The sequence below is a fragment of the Rhamphochromis sp. 'chilingali' genome, assembly GCF_963969265.1.
Source record: "Rhamphochromis sp. 'chilingali' genome assembly, chromosome: 3".
Classification (NCBI taxonomy): Eukaryota; Metazoa; Chordata; class Actinopteri; order Cichliformes; family Cichlidae; genus Rhamphochromis; species Rhamphochromis sp. 'chilingali'.
This window is the reverse complement of record NC_137931.1, coordinates 25,797,485-25,820,303: the sequence shown is the minus strand read 5'-3', so window position 1 is coordinate 25,820,303 and position 22,819 is coordinate 25,797,485. Positions and strand designations below refer to the sequence as shown.

At 43.9% G+C, this 22,819-nt stretch overlaps 1 protein-coding gene and 1 pseudogene across 3 annotated transcripts; one reads left to right on the top strand and one right to left on the bottom strand.

Annotated features, from left to right (window-relative positions):
- Nucleotides 1-13: 13 nt before the first annotated feature.
- On the bottom strand, nt 14-11,207 carry LOC308394229 (annotated as a pseudogene). Its single transcript, XR_013974777.1, has 19 exons — nt 10,629-11,207; nt 10,291-10,529; nt 10,040-10,195; nt 9,683-9,942; nt 9,144-9,474; nt 8,679-8,922; nt 8,180-8,251; nt 7,842-8,080; nt 7,591-7,746; nt 5,499-7,493; nt 3,224-5,405; nt 2,886-3,124; nt 2,635-2,790; nt 2,321-2,537; nt 1,782-2,112; nt 1,316-1,559; nt 479-717; nt 228-383; nt 14-130 (listed from the first exon to the last, which is right to left on the bottom strand). The product of XR_013974777.1 is annotated as an uncharacterized misc_RNA (transcript).
- Nucleotides 11,208-11,724: 517 nt separating this feature from the next.
- Nucleotides 11,725-21,093, top strand: LOC308393747 (leucine-rich repeat-containing protein 31-like). 2 transcript variants are annotated; one of them, XM_080877703.1, is made up of 5 exons: nt 11,725-11,864; nt 17,777-17,879; nt 18,205-18,369; nt 18,542-18,697; nt 18,971-21,093. In XM_080877703.1, exons 2-5 carry the CDS (start codon nt 17,825-17,827, stop codon nt 19,426-19,428), a joined length of 834 nt encoding a protein of 277 aa, XP_080733829.1. In that variant the 5' UTR covers nt 11,725-11,864; nt 17,777-17,824; the 3' UTR covers nt 19,429-21,093. The 2 variants fall into 2 exon arrangements, with proteins under 2 accessions (XP_080733829.1, XP_080733828.1); XM_080877702.1 differs by lacking the exon at nt 11,725-11,864 and adding an exon at nt 16,983-17,015.
- The last annotated feature ends 1,726 nt before the right edge of the window (nt 21,094-22,819 follow it).

Genomic DNA, 22,819 nt, shown 5'->3' with positions numbered 1-22,819 from the left:
CCACAAGACGCCTGTCTTTTTCAGGCTCTTCTCCACAGGACGCCTGTCTTTTTCAGGGACAATCTTCACCCACAAATTCATAAAGTCCTTGTGAAGGGTCAGTTTCTCAATGATTGTTCGCCCATGGTACCTGTGGAAGATTACAGTTGTCATTAATTTTCATTAATTGTGTAAACTCACAGAAAATAAAACATTGATGCACTTCAAACCCATTTAAAAGTACCCACCTGGCTTCAGGTGCAGCATCCCCTGCCATTCTAGAGGCAGCAATTAGAAATCTTTCAGTGAAGGTTCCTGTTTTCAGGGTGACGGCTGCTCCAAGTTTGTCAGCCAGCTGGTGCAGGTGTTGAGCCGTGCTATTCCTCACTGCAACACAGCGATGGCTGAGCAAGGACAATATTAGACACACAACTCAGTGAACATGATCTCTCTTTCATGTCTTCTAATAAAATCACTACAGCTTCTTCTCTCCTCTTACGTCAGTCCTGTGTTAAACAGAGCGCTCAGAATCCGTCCATGGCTGCAATTTTCCACCATGGCATCAAGCGCCAGATTGACCTCCTGATGTAGAAAGTTGTTGTTGGTCATTGCAAGCTTCAGCAATAGAGCTCGGCCTGTTGTTTCAACTTCTGGGTCCATTGTTCTCTGGAGCTGAATGTAGAGCTCATTGATGGCATGTATGGCCTCAAAGGCTATTGCTGAGCGTTGGTTTTTCACCTAAAATGTGAGTGAAAATCATCAGTTGAGGCTGTAGTATGCACTTGAAGGGAAACTAGCTGCATGAAACACATATAAGAAACATAAAGTGTGCAATACCTCCTCAATGAGGACCAGACACACTTCATGTAGTTTAGTCTTCAGGATGTCCGAGTGGTGCTTTGCCAGAGACTGAATAGTTTGCAACCCCTGTCTTTATTTCTTTATTTACACAACACAACATTGAACACGACTTCAGGAACACCACAAATAACACAGCCACATTATGCAGCACTGTTTCTGTGCAGTATTTAATGTCTCCTTACTACGTTTCTTACCAGTCGTCTGAAGACAGCAGACTAAAGCTGTGGGACAGGCTCTCTACAGGTGTAGCTACAGGCGGGAGTTTGACCCTGCTCTCTCTTGGATTATTCTGACTGCACTGACTGTCTGCTTTCTTGTCTGATAATCAACGAGGTTAGTAAAAAGAAACTGTCATTTCTTCTAATTCGAAGCATGATGCAGTGATTAATTGTTCATTAAAATCTTTTTAAAAAATCTCTTAATTTAAAGTTTGATTATTCAGCATCTTCTACAGTTACTGAGGAAAACCACTTACCGTCTATAGGGACGACTTTTGCACGGGGCAGCAGCGTCCCAGGCCGAGGTCCTCGTTTTTGCGGTATGGGAGGGAACTGTTGGAGGTTTTGGAGTCAAAGGCTTTACTGCAGTAAATGTTTTGGTTGGTACTGTGTGTCCAGGTGAGGTTACAATCCCATCCTGGAAATGCTGCAGTTTTTCCAAAATAGGCCCAAATTTGTCTTTTGCTGTCAAGACTCTTATTCCACGAATGACCTTCGTGTCTGTTTAGACAAAAAAATAACTAAATAACTACAAATTGACATCTTACAAAAACAACAATAAACATTTTTCTTCCTGATTTTTTTTTCTTCAAAAAAGCATATAAAATGAATGGACAGCAAGAATGTGTAATTTAGCATTAAAATAGATAATCTACAGTGTCAAATTTTAAAATCTAAACTAACTGATTAACAGCAGGTGTAACCACTAAAGAAAAGCATCACCTTTGAACCGACCTGCTCCTGAATGTTTAGCAGAGAAAACAGGCAATTGCGATGGACAAGCTGCTCGAGGAGGTGGAGGAACTGGAGTGAGCGGTGTCATCTCAACAGGACTAACAATGAAAGGAATGGCCCTCAGATCACTTGGTGTGTGTGTGTCTGCAGAGCTGAGGCTACTCAGACTTCTTTCAGGGTCCTCCTGATTCCAAAAGGGGTCATCCAAACAGTTCCAGCTTCCCTGGACTATCTCTGGAGAGCCTGCGCATTGCTCAGGTAAAGGTGGGAGTTGCACAGCATAATCTCTGGGTCTCTGTGCGATATGCAATGTGTCTGCCTGTTGAAAGAACACATTTGTCTTACTGCTCTGAGCTTTGTGAAAGTCCAGGATCCTGGACTCTGTGGTGAAGCGCTGACAGTTGCTCTGTCTACAGTGACTTACACAAAAATTACACTGTGCAAAGCAGCAAAATATAACACATCTCTCAGAAACATTTACATTTGATCAGCAGAGAAGTCAAGAATGAGTATGTTTAGTTACTTACATCTCCACCTGTGCGTCCCCTTGTCCGTCAACTGGACACACAGGAACTCCCTAAGCTCTTTCTTCTTCGCAGGACGCCTGTCTTTTTCAGGCTCTTCTCCACAGGACGCCTGTCTTTTTCAGGCTCTTCTCCACAGGACGCCTGTCTTTTTCAGGGACAATCTTCACCCACAAATTCATGAAGGGTCAGTTTCTCAATGATTGTTCGCCCATGGTACCTGTGGAAGATTACAGTTGTCATTAATTTTCATTAATTGTGTAAACTCACAGAAAATAAAACATTGATGCACTTCAAACCCATTTAAAAGTACCCACCTGGCTTCAGGTGCAGCATCCCCTGCCATTCTAGAGGCAGCAATTAGAAATCTTTCAGTGAAGGTTCCTGTTTTCAGGGTGACGGCTGCTCCAAGTTTGTCAGCCAGCTGGTGCAGGTGTTGAGCCGTGCTATTCCTCACTGCAACACAGCGATGGCTGAGCAAGGACAATATTAGACACACAACTCAGTGAACATGATCTCTCTTTCATGTCTTCTAATAAAATCACTACAGCTTCTTCTCTCCTCTTACGTCAGTCCTGTGTTAAACAGAGCGCTCAGAATCCGTCCATGGCTGCAATTTTCCACCATGGCATCAAGCGCCAGATTGACCTCCTGATGTAGAAAGTTGTTGTTGGTCATTGCAAGCTTCAGCAATAGAGCTCGGCCTGTTGTTTCAACTTCTGGGTCCATTGTTCTCTGGAGCTGAATGTAGAGCTCATTGATGGCATGTATGGCCTCAAAGGCTATTGCTGAGCGTTGGTTTTTCACCTAAAATGTGAGTGAAAATCATCAGTTGAGGCTGTAGTATGCACTTGAAGGGAAACTAGCTGCATGAAACACATATAAGAAACATAAAGTGTGCAATACCTCCTCAATGAGGACCAGACACACTTCATGTAGTTTAGTCTTCAGGATGTCCGAGTGGTGCTTTGCCAGAGACTGAATAGTTTGCAACCCCTGTCTTTATTTCTTTATTTACACAACACAACATTGAACACGACTTCAGGAACACCACAAATAACACAGCCACATTATGCAGCACTGTTTCTGTGCAGTATTTAATGTCTCCTTACTACGTTTCTTACCAGTCGTCTGAAGACAGCAGACTAAAGCTGTGGGACAGGCTCTCTACAGGTGTAGCTACAGGCGGGAGTTTGACCCTGCTCTCTCTTGGATTATTCTGACTGCACTGACTGTCTGCTTTCTTGTCTGATAATCAACGAGGTTAGTAAAAAGAAACTGTCATTTCTTCTAATTCGAAGCATGATGCAGTGATTAATTGTTCATTAAAATCTTTTTAAAAAATCTCTTAATTTAAAGTTTGATTATTCAGCATCTTCTACAGTTACTGAGGAAAACCACTTACCGTCTATAGGGACGACTTTTGCACGGCGCAGCAGCGTTGTCCATTCAGGATCTTAAAAATGTGATAATAATAATGAAATAATACAAATAATGTAATAATAAGAATGATGTAATAATAATTAATGTAAATCTAAATAATATTGTCCTTCAGAGAAATAGTTTGTAGTCCTGAAGATGGAGAAGTTTACTCCCGCAGAGCGACTGGGACTGTCTGTGGTCATGATGGTTGAACCTCCAACGACTTTCCCAGCTTAGCCTCAGAGTGCTGCTGCTACTGTAGCAGCCACTCTTCTCCTCTGTACTCGTCAGGACTTGCATTGTCACATCTGGGGAACCCAGGCCCTGCTGGAGAGGAGAGCCTAGTCTGGATGCTGACCTGCTGCCTGTAATTATTAGCCTTTTTCAGGCTCTTGTTACGTTCTGGTCCCGGCAAGTAAATAAACGTAACAAATAGTTTGCCCCACTCACTTCCCACCCACGCACAAACCCCAACAACGACACCTTTTTCAAGTATTTAAGCAGCCATTTATTTTCATCGGCAGTGAGCAATGCCAAAACAATAAACAAAACTCCCTATAAAACAATCCCTACTCTTCCCTACACCAAAATAAAAAGAAGCCAAAACAAAAGACAAGTCACTTAACTAACTATCTAACGAAAAACAGGAGAAAACTTGTTCAACAAAAGAAAACGGCTTCTCACGGCTACTAGGCTGCGACAATGAAAGTTATACAGCAAAGGAACAAAAAGTGACCGCCACTTGTTAACTTATTTACAATTATTTACATGGCAAGGCTAGAGGTACACGTGAATACTCCAGCCTGCACTACAATGACACAACACACAACTCCCTGCTCATGGCAAAAAAAACACACGCGGTTCTCAATGGATGAGGGGATGGCACGGCGGGTGCCCCTTGGAGACCATCTGGGCGGGCTACCGGAAGACGGAAAACTGTGAGCAGGAACCGAAAACACCACTTTGTGTGTCAACACAAACTCATCAGCCCGTATAGCAGCAGCGGCGAGAGTCGTAACCTTCTGTTCATTTAAGTAGGTTACCACAGTGTCTGGTAGTTGGTTTTTAAACTCTTCCAACGTCACCAACTCACCCAGGTCATTCAAGGTTTTTACTGCTGTAGCATGACACCACTTATCAAACAGAGTTTTCTTTTCTCTGGCAAACTCCACATAGGTCTGGTTGGCGGATTTTTTCCCATTCCTAAATCTCTGCCTGTAAGCCTCTGGCACAAGCTCGTAAGCACGCAGGACAGCAGCCTTCACCAAATCATAGTCAAAACTGTCCTCCAGAGAAAGAGCGGTGCACACCTCTTGAGCTTTCCCCACCAATCTACATTGGAGTAGAAGAGACCACACATCTTTTGGCCAGTGCAGCGCACCTGCGATACGCTCAAACACTGTGAAATACGAATCCACCTCAGTTTCCCGAAACGCCGGCACCATTTTGATGTGTTTACTCGCATCAAAGCCACCACCTGGCATCAAGGCCGGTGGCTGCGGAGATGGCGACTGCGGGGATAATGACTCCGGGGAGGGTGCCTGCGGGGATGGTGACTGGATGGTGAGCCCTGATCCTCAAGTGCATAGCTTCCACCTCCAACTGCTGTTTCTTTAGCTCCACCTCCTTAATGCGCAGCGTTACCCGCAGCTCCTCCGCAGAAGGGCTAGGTGGAGAAGGGAGATTTTTCAGTGGGGCAAAAACACCAGCAACAGACACACACACAGCCTGCACTACAATGACACAACACACAACTGACCGAGTCAACGGGGTTCCAAAAAGCACTCCCAGGTGACTGTCATCCGGACGTTAAGTACTGGAGGTGGTCCATCAATTATCCAGTCCGAAGATATGTAGAGACTCCACCCAGATACCTAGCAGCCACGCCCAGGTGTCCACCTCCTAGGAGAGAAAAAAGGGAAAATACCGCCAGCCATCCTCCGGTGGGAGGCACAACACCAACAAACACATCACTGGGTCATAACAGTTTCCCCCACCCAAAAAAAATCAAACATCCAACCCCACACAAAGATGTTTGATTTACGACCTAGAGAGGGCATCAGCCATAACATTCTCTAAGCTCTTATATATCGGCTCTCAATGTTGAAATCCTGTAGGAGTAAGGACCAACGCATGAGGCGCTGGTTGCTGTTTTAGAAATTTTCTAGAAAAGAAACAGACTGGGTGGTCAATGCCATTTTCATCCTCCTGCACGAGCACTGCACCCGCCCCCAAAACACTGGCGTCCACCTCTGAATCCTTGGCCCCTCAGGAACCGCCCAGGGACACCAAAAGTCTCCAGATTGCGCTTTCGCTCCTCTGCCCACGTCAGTCTGAGCCCATTATCAGATGAGATGTTGTCAAAGAAAGACTTTGCTTTGTCATAGTAGCACTTTGGACCAAAATGATCCTCCCCCGAACTCAGCTGCAACCCCACCTTTTCTCTTCCCTCAGAATTCCCATCTTTTAGATTCAGCCCCTCCTGTAACTTCTTCTCAAGCGCCTCCTTAATGAATTGCGCGTTGGAGGAATCAAAATCAAAGTCTGTGTCAAATTTAAGGGGTGGGAGATGGAGCATTAGCCACCATCAGCTGGCCTCTTCTGCGGTTCCTGTGCCGTCGAGGTCCTTGTCTTTTTCTAGCAGGTGGCCTGGTTTCAGCATTTTGCTGCTGACTGTCCTGAAAAGTGACTCTACTTGGGTCTGATTGCATGGTGGCTTCAGTGACCCTTGTGGTTTGAATATTTGTTCTTCTCGTCCCCTTGGGCTGCCTCCTATTCTGCTGCTGCTGTTGCTGGGATCCACTCGCACCTCTCCTCTGCCTAAATGTCTTTACACTGACGGTTTGAACAGCCTTTGATGTGGCACGATCGAAACCACTGTTATCTGTAAGTGGTATATCAACTACTTCTGGCGACGGAAAAACTGTGCCGCCAGCTAGATCGTTTCCCAAGATGATGTCAATACCTGCAACCGGTAACTGGGGTCGCACCCCAAGCTTAACCTCACCAGACAAAAACTGAGATGAAAGCTGCACCAAGTGTAAAGGAACCCGTATTACACACATCCTAACTCCCCAGGCTAACACATCCGCCCCACAACAGGATTGAGCTGAAAACGGTAAGACCCCCTCACGAATGAGCGACTGTTTCGCACCAGTGTCTCGCAAAATACTGACAGGAGTCCGCCGATCTTCTCCTATCAAGGAAACAAAGCCGTTTGACACAAACGGCTTAAACTCCTTATCTACTTTATCATTTTCGGGTGCCATCACCTCCCCCCAGGTAGGAGAGTTTGTCTGTAGAAGGATTATTGGGGAAGGAGATGTACCCTCCCTGGTCATTTCTTTTCTCTTCAGAGCAGGGCAAACCGCAATAAGGTGTAAGGCAGAAACACCAGCAACAGCCCCCAGCTCAACCTCCCCCGCAGGACCCGGCTCACCAAACAACCCCTTGTCCATCAACTGGACACACAGGAACTCCCTAAGCTCTTTCTTCTTCGCAGGACGCCTGTCTTTTTCAGGCTCTTCTCCACAGGACGCCTGTCTTTTTCAGGCTCTTCTCCACAGGACGCCTGTCTTTTTCAGGCTCTTCTCCACAAGACGCCTGTCTTTTTCAGGCTCTTCTCCACAGGACGCCTGTCTTTTTCAGGCTCTTCTCCACAGGACGCCTGTCTTTTTCAGGGACAATCTTCACCCACAAATTCATAAAGTCCTTGTGAAGGGTCAGTTTCTCAATGATTGTTCGCCCATGGTACCTGTGGAAGATTACAGTTGTCATTAATTTTCATTAATTGTGTAAACTCACAGAAAATAAAACATTGATGCACTTCAAACCCATTTAAAAGTACCCACCTGGCTTCAGGTGCAGCATCCCCTGCCATTCTAGAGGCAGCAATTAGAAATCTTTCAGTGAAGGTTCCTGTTTTCAGGGTGACGGCTGCTCCAAGTTTGTCAGCCAGCTGGTGCAGGTGTTGAGCCGTGCTATTCCTCACTGCAACACAGCGATGGCTGAGCAAGGACAATATTAGACACACAACTCAGTGAACATGATCTCTCTTTCATGTCTTCTAATAAAATCACTACAGCTTCTTCTCTCCTCTTACGTCAGTCCTGTGTTAAACAGAGCGCTCAGAATCCGTCCATGGCTGCAATTTTCCACCATGGCATCAAGCGCCAGATTGACCTCCTGATGTAGAAAGTTGTTGTTGGTCATTGCAAGCTTCAGCAATAGAGCTCGGCCTGTTGTTTCAACTTCTGGGTCCATTGTTCTCTGGAGCTGAATGTAGAGCTCATTGATGGCATGTATGGCCTCAAAGGCTATTGCTGAGCGTTGGTTTTTCACCTAAAATGTGAGTGAAAATCATCAGTTGAGGCTGTAGTATGCACTTGAAGGGAAACTAGCTGCATGAAACACATATAAGAAACATAAAGTGTGCAATACCTCCTCAATGAGGACCAGACACACTTCATGTAGTTTAGTCTTCAGGATGTCCGAGTGGTGCTTTGCCAGAGACTGAATAGTTTGCAACCCCTGTCTTTATTTCTTTATTTACACAACACAACATTGAACACGACTTCAGGAACACCACAAATAACACAGCCACATTATGCAGCACTGTTTCTGTGCAGTATTTAATGTCTCCTTACTACGTTTCTTACCAGTCGTCTGAAGACAGCAGACTAAAGCTGTGGGACAGGCTCTCTACAGGTGTAGCTACAGGCGGGAGTTTGACCCTGCTCTCTCTTGGATTATTCTGACTGCACTGACTGTCTGCTTTCTTGTCTGATAATCAACGAGGTTAGTAAAAAGAAACTGTCATTTCTTCTAATTCGAAGCATGATGCAGTGATTAATTGTTCATTAAAATCTTTTTAAAAAATCTCTTAATTTAAAGTTTGATTATTCAGCATCTTCTACAGTTACTGAGGAAAACCACTTACCGTCTATAGGGACGACTTTTGCACGGCGCAGCAGCGTCCCAGGCCGAGGTCCTCGTTTTTGCGGTATGGGAGGGAACTGTTGGAGGTTTTGGAGTCAAAGGCTTTACTGCAGTAAATGTTTTGGTTGGTACTGTGTGTCCAGGTGAGGTTACAATCCCATCCTGGAAATGCTGCAGTTTTTCCAAAATAGGCCCAAATTTGTCTTTTGCTGTCAAGACTCTTATTCCACGAATGACCTTCGTGTCTGTTTAGACAAAAAAATAACTAAATAACTACAAATTGACATCTTACAAAAACAACAATAAACATTTTTCTTCCTGATTTTTTTTCTTCAAAAAAGCATATAAAATGAATGGACAGCAAGAATGTGTAATTTAGCATTAAAATAGATAATCTACAGTGTCAAATTTTAAAATCTAAACTAACTGATTAACAGCAGGTGTAACCACTAAAGAAAAGCATCACCTTTGAACCGACCTGCTCCTGAATGTTTAGCAGAGAAAACAGGCAATTGCGATGGACAAGCTGCTCGAGGAGGTGGAGGAACTGGAGTGAGCGGTGTCATCTCAACAGGACTAACAATGAAAGGAATGGCCCTCAGATCACTTGGTGTGTGTGTGTCTGCAGAGCTGAGGCTACTCAGACTTCTTTCAGGGTCCTCCTGATTCCAAAAGGGGTCATCCAAACAGTTCCAGCTTCCCTGGACTATCTCTGGAGAGCCTGCGCATTGCTCAGGTAAAGGTGGGAGTTGCACAGCATAATCTCTGGGTCTCTGTGCGATATGCAATGTGTCTGCCTGTTGAAAGAACACATTTGTCTTACTGCTCTGAGCTTTGCGAAAGTCCAGGATCCTGGACTCTGTGGTGAAGCGCTGACAGTTGCTCTGTCTACAGTGACTTACACAAAAATTACACTGTGCAAAGCAGCAAAATATAACACATCTCTCAGAAACATTTACATTTGATCAGCAGAGAAGTCAAGAATGAGTATGTTTAGTTACTTACATCTCCACCTGTGCGTCCCCTTGTCCGTCAACTGGACACACAGGAACTCCCTAAGCTCTTTCTTCTTCGCAGGACGCCTGTCTTTTTCAGGCTCTTCTCCACAGGACGCCTGTCTTTTTCAGGCTCTTCTCCACAGGACGCCTGTCTTTTTCAGGCTCTTCTCCACAGGACGCCTGTCTTTTTCAGGGACAATCTTCACCCACAAATTCATAAAGTCCTTGTGAAGGGTCAGTTTCTCAATGATTGTTCGCCCATGGTACCTGTGGAAGATTACAGTTGTCATTAATTTTCATTAATTGTGTAAACTCACAGAAAATAAAACATTGATGCACTTCAAACCCATTTAAAAGTACCCACCTGGCTTCAGGTGCAGCATCCCCTGCCATTCTAGAGGCAGCAATTAGAAATCTTTCAGTGAAGGTTCCTGTTTTCAGGGTGACGGCTGCTCCAAGTTTGTCAGCCAGCTGGTGCAGGTGTTGAGCCGTGCTATTCCTCACTGCAACACAGCGATGGCTGAGCAAGGACAATATTAGACACACAACTCAGTGAACATGATCTCTCTTTCATGTCTTCTAATAAAATCACTACAGCTTCTTCTCTCCTCTTACGTCAGTCCTGTGTTAAACAGAGCGCTCAGAATCCGTCCATGGCTGCAATTTTCCACCATGGCATCAAGCGCCAGATTGACCTCCTGATGTAGAAAGTTGTTGTTGGTCATTGCAAGCTTCAGCAATAGAGCTCGGCCTGTTGTTTCAACTTCTGGGTCCATTGTTCTCTGGAGCTGAATGTAGAGCTCATTGATGGCATGTATGGCCTCAAAGGCTATTGCTGAGCGTTGGTTTTTCACCTAAAATGTGAGTGAAAATCATCAGTTGAGGCTGTAGTATGCACTTGAAGGGAAACTAGCTGCATGAAACACATATAAGAAACATAAAGTGTGCAATACCTCCTCAATGAGGACCAGACACACTTCATGTAGTTTAGTCTTCAGGATGTCCGAGTGGTGCTTTGCCAGAGACTGAATAGTTTGCAAGCCCTGTCTTTTCTTAATCCTGTATTTACACAACACAACATTGAACACGACTTCAGGAACACCACAAATAACACAGCCACATTATGCAGCACTGTTTCTGTGCAGTATTTAATGTCTCCTTACTACGTTTCTTACCAGTCGTCTGAAGACAGCAGACTAAAGCTGTGGGACAGGCTCTCTACAGGTGTAGCTACAGGCGGGAGTTTGACCCTGCTCTCTCTTGGATTATTCTGACTGCACTGACTGTCTGCTTTCTTGTCTGATAATCAACGAGGTTAGTAAAAAGAAACTGTCATTTCTTCTAATTCGAAGCATGATGCAGTGATTAATTGTTCATTAAAATCTTTTTAAAAAATCTCTTAATTTAAAGTTTGATTATTCAGCATCTTCTACAGTTACTGAGGAAAACCACTTACCGTCTATAGGGACGACTTTTGCACGGCGCAGCAGCGTCCCAGGCCGAGGTCCTCGTTTTTGCGGTATGGGAACTGTTGGAGGTTTTGGAGTCAAAGGCTTTACTGCAGTAAATGTTTTGGCTGGTACTGTGTGTCCAGGTGAGGTTACAATCCCATCCTGGAAATGCTGCAGTTTTTCCAAAATAGGCCCAAATTTGTCTTTTGCTGTCAAGACTCTTATTCCACAAATGACCTTCGTGTCTGTTTAGACAAAAAAAATAACTAAATAACTACAAATTGACATCTTACAAAAACAACAATAAACATTTTTCTTCCTGATTTTTTTTTCTTCAAAAAAGCATATAAAATGAATGGACAGCAAGAATGTGTAATTTAGCATTAAAATAGATAATCTACAGTGTCAAATTTTAAAATCTAAACTAACTGATTAACAGCAGGTGTAACCACTAAAGAAAAGCATCACATTTGAACCGACCTGCTCCTGAATGTTTAGCAGAGAAAACAGGCAATTGCGATGGACAAGCTGCTCGAGGAGGTGGAGGAACTGGAGTGAGCGGTGTCATCTCAACAGGACTAACAATGAAAGGAATGGCCCTCAGATCACTTGGTGTGTGTGTGTCTGCAGAGCTGAGGCTACTCAGACCTCTTTCAGGGTCCTCCTGATTCCAAAAGGGGTCATCCAAACAGTTCCAGCTTCCCTGGACTATCTCTGGAGAGCCTGCGCATTGCTCAGGTAAAGGTGGGAGTTGCACAGCATAACCTCTGGGTCTCTGTGCGATATGCAATGTGTCTGCCTGTTGAAAGAACACATTTGTCTTACTGCTCTGAGCTTTGTGAAAGTCCAGGATCCTGGACTCTGTGGTGAAGCGCTGACAGTTGCTCTGTCTACAGTGACTTACACAAAAATTACACTGTGCAAAGCAGCAAAATATAACACATCTCTCAGAAACATTTACATTTGATCAGCAGAGAAGTCAAGAATGAGTATGTTTAGTTACTTACATCTCCACCTGTGCGCTTTCTCTGAATCAAATCTTCAAAGCGATGGAAAAAGTTATCTGATGTCTTTTCAGACATGCCTGAGATAAAAAGTGAACAAATTGTTTAGAAATAGAAAGTTAGTGAGTGCTGCTCAGTGTGTGAGTGGCAAGTTCTAACTGAGCTGCTCAGTAAATAACTGTTATGATGTGGAACTCACAGAGCATTTTTTGAAAATATTCATATATATACACTATTTTGTGTTTACATGGCAACGGGAGGAAACAACCCGGCAAAATAACACATGACAGCGAGATAAATTTATATTGGCATGTGTATTCAGAGTGTTACCACTATTCTAGGATTTCTATTGTCAGAATAATATTTGTGACTTTAGACCTTTATTTAAACTGTAGACTTGCTTGAACTTAAGAAAGTAGAAGGTTGGTTTGTTATGCTTCAAGGTTGGATTTTATTAATGAAAACATTAAAGGGAAAAATGTTAACAAGCAAACAAACCTTACTAAAAATGTTCATGTTATTCATTGCATTATACAACATAGTGAAAAAAGCTGCAAGCTTGACTAAAATTCAAGTATTAGAGAGCTCCATTAGCATCTAGTCTGGCTTCACTCTACAAGCCAGGACAGGTTTGCGTGACTGGAGGCTCAGACTGTGTATGCAACCCATAAAACTGGATGGAGCATTGTTTGACATATAATATTAATTCAGCAGTGGAGTTCTCTGCCAGGGCATGACTGACATTTATGAACATCGCTGTGAGGCATTTTATCACTCTTGGAGCCATATAGAAAATATTGCAGCTCCTCTCCCTGTCAGATAATGGCACTAATTTCACCAGCATGGTTTAAACCTCTGTGACTGCTGAAGGGCAAGAATTACTGGTTCTTTGTGCGTCTTAATCCTTACCAAATAATGAGAAAAAGTCTGTCATTTTTCACAGCTTATAATTCAAAAGGTGGGCTTTTTCAAACCCCACATTAAAACAAATGTTTCTTTTTTTGGCATGTATTCATTTATTTATTTATTTTTGATGCATCATTCCAAAGTAGTTATGCAATATAGAAAAACATCTGCAATGAGGTAACCAAGAAGGTCACCAAGGGACAGTCGCCATGGCATTTTGTCCTGATTGTGTCAAGAGCGTGGCTGTAAGCATAAAGGAAGAAAAATTCCATCCATCCATTCGCTTCCGCTTATCCTTTTCAGGGTCGCGGGGGTCACTGGAGCCTATCCCAGCTGTCATAGGGCAAGAGGCAGGGTACACCCTGGACAGGTCGCCAGTCTATCGCAGGGCTAACACATAGGGACAGACAACCATTCGCACTCACATTCATTTGCACATTCACACCTAGTGACAATTTGGATTATCCAATTAGAGGCTTGTTGCTACCTAGTTAGCGATGCTACACACCTGTTACTGTGTATTTTTCAATGATTCAGCACTCCTTGGATTTTTAGACAGTAATGAGATCATGTGCACACTCCACAGAGGTCCAGAGTCCAAATGTGACCTCTAGCACCAAACGCTTGCTGCAGCTGTTGGTGTCAGAGGTGACACACAAGGTATCAGGTTTTCTGTGTGATTACTTTTTCATATAGGACCAAGTATGTTTGGATAGCGTTTTGCCCTTGAAAACTGCCGTTGAATATTAGACATTGTTGTCTAATGTTATAAATGTATTGATGTGAAAGGTGTAAGTGTGACAAATATGGAATAAGATAGGAAATGAGAAAGGAGGCAAATACTTGTTCACAGGGCTATAGTCTGTAAATGGTCTTCTTTTGGCTATAGTAGATCTTTTACTTGTTCCTTTTTTAATTGTTTGTTAAAATAGTTTTTTCCATCATATTGAGTATAGAGGAATGCAACTGTGAGCTTTAGCAATTATCCCGCTTCAACAGGACCGTGATCCCGATGTGTGAGACAGCAGGGTGCTGCCACTGGTGTTGTAATGTGTGATTTAGTTCCTCCTAACATTTCAGTTTGCTTCCAGTATCTATCCTCTGTGATTACTGGCTCTTTAGACAGATTTAATAGAAGTGTGTGAGCTATTGGCTCAGTATAAAGGGTCAGTAGTGTTTTCATGTCACCTATCCATCCTCCATTTAGTCACCCAAAGCATGTAGTAAATACTGCTCACTTTTATTCACCTTCTCTTAAATCCAGAAAAATTCCCACTTGTTAACGTTGTGTGTGTGTGTGTGTGTGTGTGTGTGTGTGTGTGTGTGTGTGTGTGTGTGTGTGTGTGTGTGTGTGTGTGTGTGTGTGTGTGTGTGCGTGCGTGTGTGCGTGTGTGTGTGTGTGTGTGCCAGTTGCAGCCTCCAAGTTGAACACCATCACCAAATCCAACCTGGGTCAGTGTGTCAGCAAGTACGACCTGCTGGTCTGGTTTGAGATCAGCGAGCTGGAGCCCACTGGAGAGTGAGTATCCACCTGGAGTGTTATATTCACGCACAAGCTTTAAAGGAACCATAAAAATGATCTCCAGGAAGAATATTATAAGTTGGGATGTTGTGTCACCTCCTCCCTCCATGCACAGGTACATCCCAGCCATCGTGGATCACAGTGGAGGCCTGCCCTGTCATGGTACCTACCTGCTGCACCAGGTACAGGATTGGTGCACATGTTGTTTCCTTATTACTCACACAGTGGTAACTGCTTCCTTTGTACACAGTTGAATATCTTCTTTTAAAGCGTAATGTTGCTCTAGCTGTGCTCACTGTGATCCTGAGCTCCTGTTATGTTTGCTGCAGGGGATCCAGCGGAGGATCACAGTGACCCTCATCCACGAGAAAGGCAGCGAGCTCCATTGGAAAGATGTTCGTGAGCTGGTTGTAGGTGAGCAGCCTGCCTTTAGGGTCTAGTCGTGCTATACCTCTGTGTAGAAAACAAAACCCCAAAGCACCGAAACAATGTTTTATAGTGTTTGTGTGCTTTTGATAGAGGAAGACAGGACAGAACATCATTAAAGGGATTTGACTTTGTGAGATCACCCTGAAAACGCACCACTCGGTTCACTCTGAGATATTTTCAGTCTGGAAAGATGAATCTGTCGGGCTTCAGGCTGCTTCTCACTTTAAGCAGTTCATGCTGTAGCTGATGGACCAAAAATGACATTTGATATTTTAGACATTCAGCTGCTGACTCTGAAGCCAACAGGCTCTTGAGTGTGGATGATTGTTTTGGTACTGGATGCTGTGATCAAACAGCTGTTCTGATCTGTCTTCATTCATGCCTGTTGTTATTAAGCCTCCTAAGCTCCAAACCAGTAAAAGCAATCTTTGGAGGCAACACCCTTTTTAGTACTTTGCTGTATTTGTTTGTGATTGTGTGACAGTGCTATGTATATCCTCTGTAACACTCAGACGTTTCCAGATCAGTGTTTCCCCCTCAGCTGTTTCTCACTATAGAGTCTTTCCTCTGTAACAATGAGGCACCAGCAGAGCATATCTGGCTCCCAGTCTGTGGCTGATAGTGCCCCCTGCTGTTAATAACAGGAACAGTGTAACCTTGTATGGAGCTCATAGTGATGGTCTGAAGATTGCTGCTGCAAGGCAGTAATTTGTATCCATGTGTGCTGTCTATTCTGAGCATATGCAGTTATGTGAGCTCTCAGGTTTTATGTATCAGGACATAATTAAAAACAATCAGGTCCTTAGTAGGTCTTAATATGAGGTAAATGCAACCTCAGATGAACAGCACAGAACACATTATACCAGGTCATTATTTATTTAACACACACTGAGCCGAAATTCAGATGTTTCAAAAACTAAGACATCCAAGACTATTTCCATAATTATTTAAGAGGGTCAGTATTAGCCAAGTGCTAATCAAGTGCACTAGATCATCAGTAAGTGTAACCACTACTGTCAGTTTGCTGGTGTGGCGTATTCAGGTAAGTGGTAACATACTGAGGAGGAGAGAAGCAGTTGTTGATACCCATGAATGTGGGAAGGCTTTGAAGTCGATCATTTTACAGCAAGAAAGATTATTCGCAAGTTAAAAAATCAAAAATTATCTTATATCTTATCTAACTATGAAGATGATGTTCTGGATAATCTCTACATGGACTTTTGGTATGTGTTTTACTATAGAAGATGATCAGTAATCTGTCTCATTCTCAGGTTTTGCAGCTAAACTCATCTGATTTATAACTAATTTACAGATAATCTGGGATGGAACAGATGTTGACCTGGATCCTCAAACTCCTGGAAAGCCACTGACAGGTCAAAATAAGTAAGCATATAAAACATGAAGTGTTTGTGAGGTTCATCTGCAGCACCTTTGTCTCTGTGAAATGTTTGCTAATTTAACATTTTCCCTCCTAAACAGGAAGGAGTTTGTGGAGGCCTATGTGAATCATGCCTTCAACACATCAGTGGAGAATCTGTTCCAGGAGTTCAAGCGAGGCTTCTTCCTGGTGTGTGAGCAGGATTTGGTGAGGCTGTTTCGACCAGAGGAGCTGCAGGGAGTGCTGGTCGGCCAGGACGTGCATGACTGGGAAAAGTTCAAACAGGTAGAGTCAGCCAAACAGACACAGGCTGTAGTTTCACAGCTGTCCTGTAGCACAATAACTGTGTACTGCATACTGTCAAAAGCATTCAGTCGGCTGCTTTAACACAAATATGAACTTGAGTCACATCTCAGTCTTAATCCAGACTTTTGTATGATAGTATAATATAATAGTCAGCCCACCCTTCGCAGCTATAACTGCTTCCACTCTTCTGGGAAAGCTTTCCACAAGGTTTAGGTGTGTTTATGGGAATTTTTTGACTATTCTTCCAGAGGTGCATTTGTGGTGTCAGACACTGACGTTGGAGGAGAAGGCCTGGCTCACAGTTGCTGCTCTAATTCATCCCAAAGATGTTCTATCAGGTTGAGGTCAGGACTCTGTGCAGGCTAGTCCAGTTCTTCTACACCAAACTCACTCATCCATGTCTTTATGGACCTTGTATTGTGCACTGGTGCCCAGCCATGTGCACACATGCCCACACTTTACACTTGGCACAGTGCAGTCAGACAAGTACTTCTGGCAACCACCAAACCCTGACACATCCATCGGATTGCCAGTCAGAGAAGTGTGATTCGTCACTCCAGTAAACACATCTCCACTGCTTTAGAGTCCAGTGTTGAGATGCTTAAATCACTCCATCTGACGCTTTGCATTGTGTTTGTCAGTGTAAGGCTGGGATGCAGCTGCTCAGCCATGGAAACCAATGAAGTTTGGACATCTGTAACAACAGCAGACTGCAGATATTGGTGACTTAAGTGCACTATGAGCCTTAGCATCAGCTGACTAGCTGTCATTTCCAATTACTTCCACTTTGTTATAATATCACTAACAGCTGACTATGGAATATTTAATAGCGAGGAAATTTCATGACTGGACTTGTTGCACTGGTGCATCCTATCACATTACCATGCTGGAATTCATTCAGTTCCTGAGAGCGACTCGTCCTTTCACACGTTTGTAGAAGTAGTCTGCATGCCTAGGTGCTTGATTTAATACACCTGTGTCCATGGAAGTGATTGGAACACATTAATTGAATGATTTGGATGTGTTAGGGAATACTTTTGGCAACATAGTGTATGCCTGACCTTACAAACTCTATGATTATAACAGTCATTTTCACTGTTTTCAGAACACAAGTTATGGTTGGAGATATCATGACCGCCACCCCACCATACAGATGTTTTGGGAGGTATTTGATGAACTAACTGAAGAGCAGAGGAAAGATTTCCTTCGTAAGTACTTGCTGAAGCCTCCATTATGATATGTTACTGAAATCACACTGTATCATATAAAACATTAGATTTTTCTGCACTTTACCAAGATACATTAGAGAGCAGCATTGTTCTGATTAATATACTGTAAAGCTGCTTCTAGCTGGTGGACTGAGCCGCCTCACCTTTCACCTGGCTCACGTCACACACCTGGAGAGACTCGACCTCCACCTGTGTTGCCTCACGCGAGATGATCTAGAGGCTCTGAGTCAGTTGCTACCAATCTCACACGCCGGACACTAATCGCATGCTCGCTGCAGCAGTCATGTGACTCGTTGTTTTTCAGTCCAGGTGCTGCCCTCTCTCACTGCACTGACCGAGCTTGATGTGTCATCCAATAAGGAAGTGGGAGGTGTGGTCCACCTGCTGGTCTCCGCCCTCCCTGCGACACAAATGAGGAGGCTGCCATTCAACAGCTGCTACATGAGCAACGAGTCCTTCACTGCTCTGGGTAACACACACACACACACACACACACACACACACACACACACACACACACACACACACACACACACACACACACTTGTTTATTTATAGAAGTTTTCCTTCAAGTCATTCTCCCTGAATACCTCTTCCACCCTCTAGCCTGAAATGGTGAAAACTTTGTGTTTATGCATCAGCCCTGGCGGTGTCCTATCTGCGCACGGTGGATATTTCCTGGTGTAAAGTGGTTGGCGGTCACTTGGCGCTCCTGCTGGATGCTCTGCAGCCATCAGTCGTCAGCGAGCTCCGTCTTTGCAGCTGCGAGCTCACCACTGATGACATGCAACATCTGGGTAACTAACACACAATGACATTATACTTTTTCTTTTTTGGTCTGTAGTGGATCATTAGGCTGCATAAATGTATATTAAGACAAGTAAAGCCTGAAGGAAATTGATATTTCTTTCATTTATTTCATGCTGCCAGCATCTGTAGCTGTCGTATAAAACAAAACAATGAAACTATTCGGTGTTATTTTTGTCTCCATCAGAAACATTGTGAACAAAACAGTAAAGTGAACAGGCATAAAGTGATCAGTTATCAATGGGTCCTCTTCCTCTGTGCAGCTGCCGTGTGCAGACGGGGCTGTCTCTCCTCACTCCGTGCACTGGATCTGTCCTACAACAGCTTGGTGGGAGACAACGGTTGGTGCAGTCTGTTTGCAGCAGGAGGTCTGGGCTCTCTGGAAGACGTGGATGTCAGTTTGCGACCTTCAACCTCTGCTCCGTGCTCAGCCTGGCTGCCCGCTCTGCTCCGAGCTCTGCCTCAAATGCCGGCGCTGGCTCGACTGGCCATGCAGAGGTGGACAGCTGACTGTCAGGAGAGAGAGCAGCTGAGGTACTGTCTGAAAAAGAGGAGCGTCCTGCTGGAAAGGGATCCAGATTTACAAGACACATCATCAACATGTAAAGGGAACAGTCAGGAGAGCCTAGAAGAGAGTCAGCCTGAGGAGATTGGAGCGGACCGCACTGGAATTTACTGTCAAAGAGCGACCCACTTTGTTGCTTTATTATTATTTTTTTAAGTCTCTGTTACCACAAGAAGGTCAGTGTTGACGTCAGCTGCATCACGTCTGATGTAAACTGTGTCACACGTGATGGTTTCAGGGAATACTGGGAACTTACAGAGTTAAGCACAGCTGGTGTGGGTTATCATATTTGTCGTCTCTCACCTTGGCTGCAGGGTCTGGGTCTTTCCAATGCAGCAGTCCTAACACTTGAGACACACATGCCGAGAAGTGGGGATACCTGGAAATGGACAAAGGCTTTCAGCAGAGTTTTAAAGCAGCTATTCAGGAAAAGAGCTGTGAATTATCTGCATACCTTGTTAGGTAATCAGCTATTTTGGGGTTCTTTAACAAATCAACCAAAAGGTCGACTGAGTATTTTCTCGTCAGAGTACCTTCACCGTTCACGATGATGTTGAGCACAAGCTGGAGCGTTTGATGGATGTTCTTTGCATCAAAGAGCTACGAGGAAATCCCAGAGAGTAGAGACAGGATATTATGTGAATCAGCATGAATGTTGTTTGTTGTTCAACAGATAAAAACAAGAAGAGAAAATAGAAACAAAGTAAAAAAGGAACAATTGTTTCTGCCGTTAAGAAAAAAAAATTGAGTCATGGCAGAGACCTGCAGAAGTCTTGAGTCTCATTTGATGACATTTTGTCAGATTGCCTTGTAATTTAAAAAAAACAAAACTGTTTTTTGAGCAAAAGTTCTCCAGGTTTTTTTGGAGTTCTTTCAAAGTTTTCTTATTTTTGGACGTTAGCTGCTTTTTCACTCTTTTTCAGTCCAGTCTGTGCATCTGAACATTTACAGAAAGATTTCTTTGTTTCGTCTTTAGACACTTTGTTAAACGCAGATCCCAGCAGAGTTCACCTACCTTCTCTCCAACCTTCTCAGGTTTTGTGGATATTATACATGGTTATGCTGAGAATATGTCGGCTACTTTCCACTGGAAATGCCTTTTGGTTAAACTGTCAGCGAGGAATTTGCACTGTTACATTTTTATATAACTTTAATGCAAAAAAAACAGCTGCTTGTTTAAGTGAAAATACACTGATGGGGTTTTTTTCTATTCATGAACAGGAGTGTGATCAGTTTAATAAAAGAAAAAATAACCATAACCAAGATATGAGGGGAAATCTTGGACAAATACAAGCAGACTGGAGCAGCCAGCGTTCAAAACACCGACGTTCAAGGTAACAGAAGGTTCCCGAGCCACATCCACCCAGCTGGTTTCTGTGTTTCTTGTGTATTTGTGTACACTGTGACTTCATGGCTGTCTTGGGCTCCAGCTCTTGTTTTGGTGTCTCATTAATTTGATTTAATGTCCTGCTTAGTGATAACATCACTCTTGGCCTCCCTGCACTGGCTTCCAATTGAATTTAGGATTCATTTTCAAGTTCTTTTATTGGTTTTTAAATCTTTAAATGGTCTGGCACCTGCTGAAGCCCTATGTCCCCACTCGTTCGCTCCGGTCAGCTGAGCAGCTGTTGCTCTCAGTCCCCAAATCACGGCTGAAACTGAGAGGAGACCGAGCGTTCTCTATCGTGGCTCCTAAGCTTTGGAATAATCTTCCTCTTCACATTAGGCAATCGACATCAGTGCTGGTTTTTAAATCCAGATTGAAAAAGCATTTTTATTCACTGGCTTTTGACTCAGTGGTTGACTGACTTGTATTTTATTGTTTTTCGCTATATTTATTATTCTTATGGTATCTATTATGTTTCTATTGTTCAGCAGTTTGGTCAGCCTTGTGTGTTTTTAAAGTGCTATATAAATAAACAATGATGATGATGATGAACATAGTAACGTGTGTTGGGTTGCTCTGTCTTCAGACTCACTGTCAGACTGATTAGACAGTGAGTCTGAAGGTGAGAGTCCTCACTGCCCACGCCTGTCTTTGGGTCTGACCAACACCGTTTCCTGTGTGTCATTCCCCCCTCGCCTTCCCCCCATCCGTCCTGTCTGCACTGACCTCTCCAATAAAGACAAAAGGCCTCATTTTCTGAAACTCTTCCTATCCCATCACCTTGCGAAGAATCACTTCACCATGTTGATTAATAAGGACGGTGGGAATGGTTTGAAGTCTCGTCACAGAAAATGTGCCAAAGGCAAAGAATCTGAGCTTGAAATAAAATGAAATGAAAGATCAGCCCCACACAGGGGTTAAATTCAGATGGAAACTCTTATCACACAAAGAGAACAAGCGAATAAATATATCTGAGTGTGGCCCCTCGACTGTCACAGTGTAGCTGACATTTGATCTTATCATGTGTTAAAGCTATTTTAATTACTGAAGAGAACCAGTGTCAAACTCAGCCCAAGTATGGTTGTACGTTAATCCTTAAAGCAACAACGTTTTTAAAGTTGCAGCGTCATTTTTACACCACACCTAAAATCCCACTAATCGTCCGGGCTCTTCACCCTATGACCACACGCTGGGGTATCTAACACCACATGACCCAAATGGAAACTATGTCAGCTGAAAGAAACCCATCGAAATGTGCAACACTTAAAACTTTGCCTGATTGGAGCATGGCTTCAAATACAGCCCTGAAAACAGACAGGCGGTCGTTGGCATTTCGTTACAAAGTTTCCTTGTTCAAAACTTCTGCTTCATTATAGCAACCGAGTGACTGGGATCTACGAGCTGAGCTTGTGTAAGATGTCTGACACTGGAAGCCCAGGTGAGCGGCCATGAAACATGTTTAAAGAACGGCAGCTGTTTTATCATAATTCTGTGGAGAGCTTCATCCTAATGAGGGCTCATGTCCTGAGCAGGGATGCAGAGGAGGAGGAGGAAGGTCCTGGACACATCAGTGGCTTATGTGCGTGGAGAGGAGAACCTGGCCGGCTGGAGGCCCAGAGGAGATAGCCTCATCCTAGAGCACCAGTGGGAGCTGGAGAAGATGGAGCAGCTGCAGGAGGTGGGGCCTTAAAAGATTCATAAAGAAATAAATCTGTTTAATATCATTGAGGGAAAAATGACTTTTCAGCTCAAAGACCAAAGTGCTATTCTAAAAAGTTTTTTCTTAGAGTACAGACTTTACATGACTAACCTCCCCTCTTCTCCCCACCTCACATTCGCCCCCATCTTTCGTCCAGGTGGAAAAGACCCGTCACCTTCTGGGAGAGGCGGCTCCCGTGGGAACAGCTCCCACCACCAAGTCCCTGAGTGAGTCTCTGTCCCCCAGCGTGAGCTCCAGCACTCTGTCCACATCCACCTCCGTCTCCTCGCAGATCTCCAGCACCACCTTTGAAAGCGTGAGAAGGAGCTGGCCACCAAGGTGAGAAAAACGTGGGCTTAGTGGGCGTTCTTGTTGCTGCCTTCTTCCTTCTCTGCTCGGAGCTGATCGGTCTTGTTCCTGTTGTGTTGTAGTGCCTGCGCCTTCTGACACACACCTTCAAT

Coding starts and splice junctions, on each gene's coding strand:
- LOC308393747 (XM_080877702.1), top strand. Junction 17,880..18,204: donor GCAGAGGAAAGATTTCCTTC/GTAAGTACTTGC, acceptor GTTGTTTTTCAG/TCCAGGTGCTGCCCTCTCTC. Junction 18,698..18,970: donor TGATGACATGCAACATCTGG/GTAACTAACACA, acceptor TCCTCTGTGCAG/CTGCCGTGTGCAGACGGGGC.